Below are 1,717 nucleotides of genomic sequence, written 5' to 3' on the forward strand. Positions count from 1 at the left end.
TTCTGAGGCTCCGTCTAACGTACTTTGGACATGTTGTGAGGAGAGACAAGTCCTTGGAGAAGGACATTATGCTTGGGAGGGTGGAGGGACAGCACAGGAGAGGAAGGCCCTCTAGGAGGTGGATTGATTCAGTGTCTGGGATAATCGGCATGGGAGTGTCTGAGACAGTGCGATTGGCACAGGACAGAGCGGAGTTTAGGGCCGTTGTATAGATTCGCTATGAGTCGCAAGCGACTCGATGGCCCATAACAACAACAGCTGCTCCACAGGAGATAGATGGACAGTATCTTCTCATTCAGTTTACTGCCTCTGAAACTCTGTTAGCTGGAAGGTAAGCTATGCATTGGTTCTGAGTTGATGGCACAGAACAACACCAATTTCAAATATGGAAGTTCTGACAGCTTAGTGATAAGGAATTGTGGTGCCAACTCTAAGGTATACAGTTTGAATCTACCAGCTGCTCTGCTAGAGAAAAGCAACAGTCTTGTCATGTGTGATTTACTGAGTCTGAATACTCACAGGAAAGTCAGCTATGGGTCAATTACAACTATACATGCACCACAACATTCTTAACTTGGTATAGATTTTCCTCTAGTTCCTTTGGTTATTTGAATTTGAGTCAAATTACGGATGTATAAATTTTATGTCCAGGTTTGGATTGTTTTTAATTTTGTTTTGTTTGCCATCCTAGAGCAAAGAAGAGGTGATGGCTGTGAGACTTCGGGAAGCAGATAGCATAGCTGCTGTGGCTGAACTGCAGCAACACATTGCAGAGCTTGAAATCCAGGTACTTTATATCAAAATAATAAAGTACATGTTAAAATGTGATAGTTTCTCCTCTACCTTGAACAGTGGCCGACATTTTCATCCTAATGACTGAATCCTTTTTAACGTAGTCTTGCATACTTGATTCATATTGTACATTTTTACAGGTAATCTTCCTATATGGGCAAGGATTATGTTTGAAATTTTATATTTTTTTAAAACTTACTGTATTCTACTCCAAATCACAGAACTGTTTTTACTGCAAAATCTAGAATTTTATTTCCATCCAAAATGGTTTTTGTTCTTACATCTCATCTGATGTTATGCATAGCAATCAGATTGATTATATCCACGCAAAGAACTGCTGGAGAAGCTCAATATCAGCTCTGAAAACTAGGCCAGGAGCAGATTGTGGAACAGACCACCAACTACTCATAAGCAAGTTCAAGCTGAAACTGAGGAAAATTAAACCGAATCCATGGTAGCCAAAATATAACTTTGAGTCTCTCCCACCTGAATTTCAGAATCATCTCAGGAACAGATTTGAGGTCTTGAGCACAAATGAGCGAAGACCAGATGAGTTGTTAGAAGATATCAAGGGTATCATCCAAGAAGAATGCAAACTTTCATTACAAAGACAGAGGAGGAAGAAAAGACCAAAATGGATGTCAGAATAAACTATGAATATTGCACTGTAGCACAGACAAGCCAAAGCACAAGGAAGAACTCAAGATACTAAAGAGCTGAACAAGAAGATCACAAAAGGCAGCGCGGGATGACAAAGTAAAATATTACAATGAAATGTGCAAGGAGCTGGAGTCAGAAAATCGAAAGGGCTGAACTCACTCAGCATTTCTTAAGCTCAAAAAACTGAAGAACAAATTCAAACCTCGAGTTGCTATAATCAAGGATGCTTTAGGCAGAATATACTGAGTCACTGTATCGAAAGGAA

The 1,717-nt window shown here is 39.9% G+C and overlaps 1 protein-coding gene across 1 annotated transcript in view; it reads left to right on the forward strand.

Annotated features, from left to right (window-relative positions):
• Positions 1–1,717, forward strand: part of EVI5 (ecotropic viral integration site 5) — a 369,934-nt gene that overhangs the window by 274,300 nt on the left and 93,917 nt on the right. Inside the window, exon 16 of the mRNA XM_006882417.1 lies at positions 692–787. Within this exon, the coding sequence (XP_006882479.1) occupies positions 692–787 (96 nt within the window). The remainder of the gene's footprint in view (positions 1–691; positions 788–1,717) is intronic.

This window comes from Elephantulus edwardii, unplaced genomic scaffold, assembly GCF_000299155.1.
Source record: "Elephantulus edwardii isolate Elephantulus edwardi_28Jun2011 unplaced genomic scaffold, EleEdw1.0 scaffold00020, whole genome shotgun sequence".
Lineage (NCBI taxonomy): Eukaryota > Metazoa > Chordata > Mammalia > Macroscelidea > Macroscelididae > Elephantulus > Elephantulus edwardii.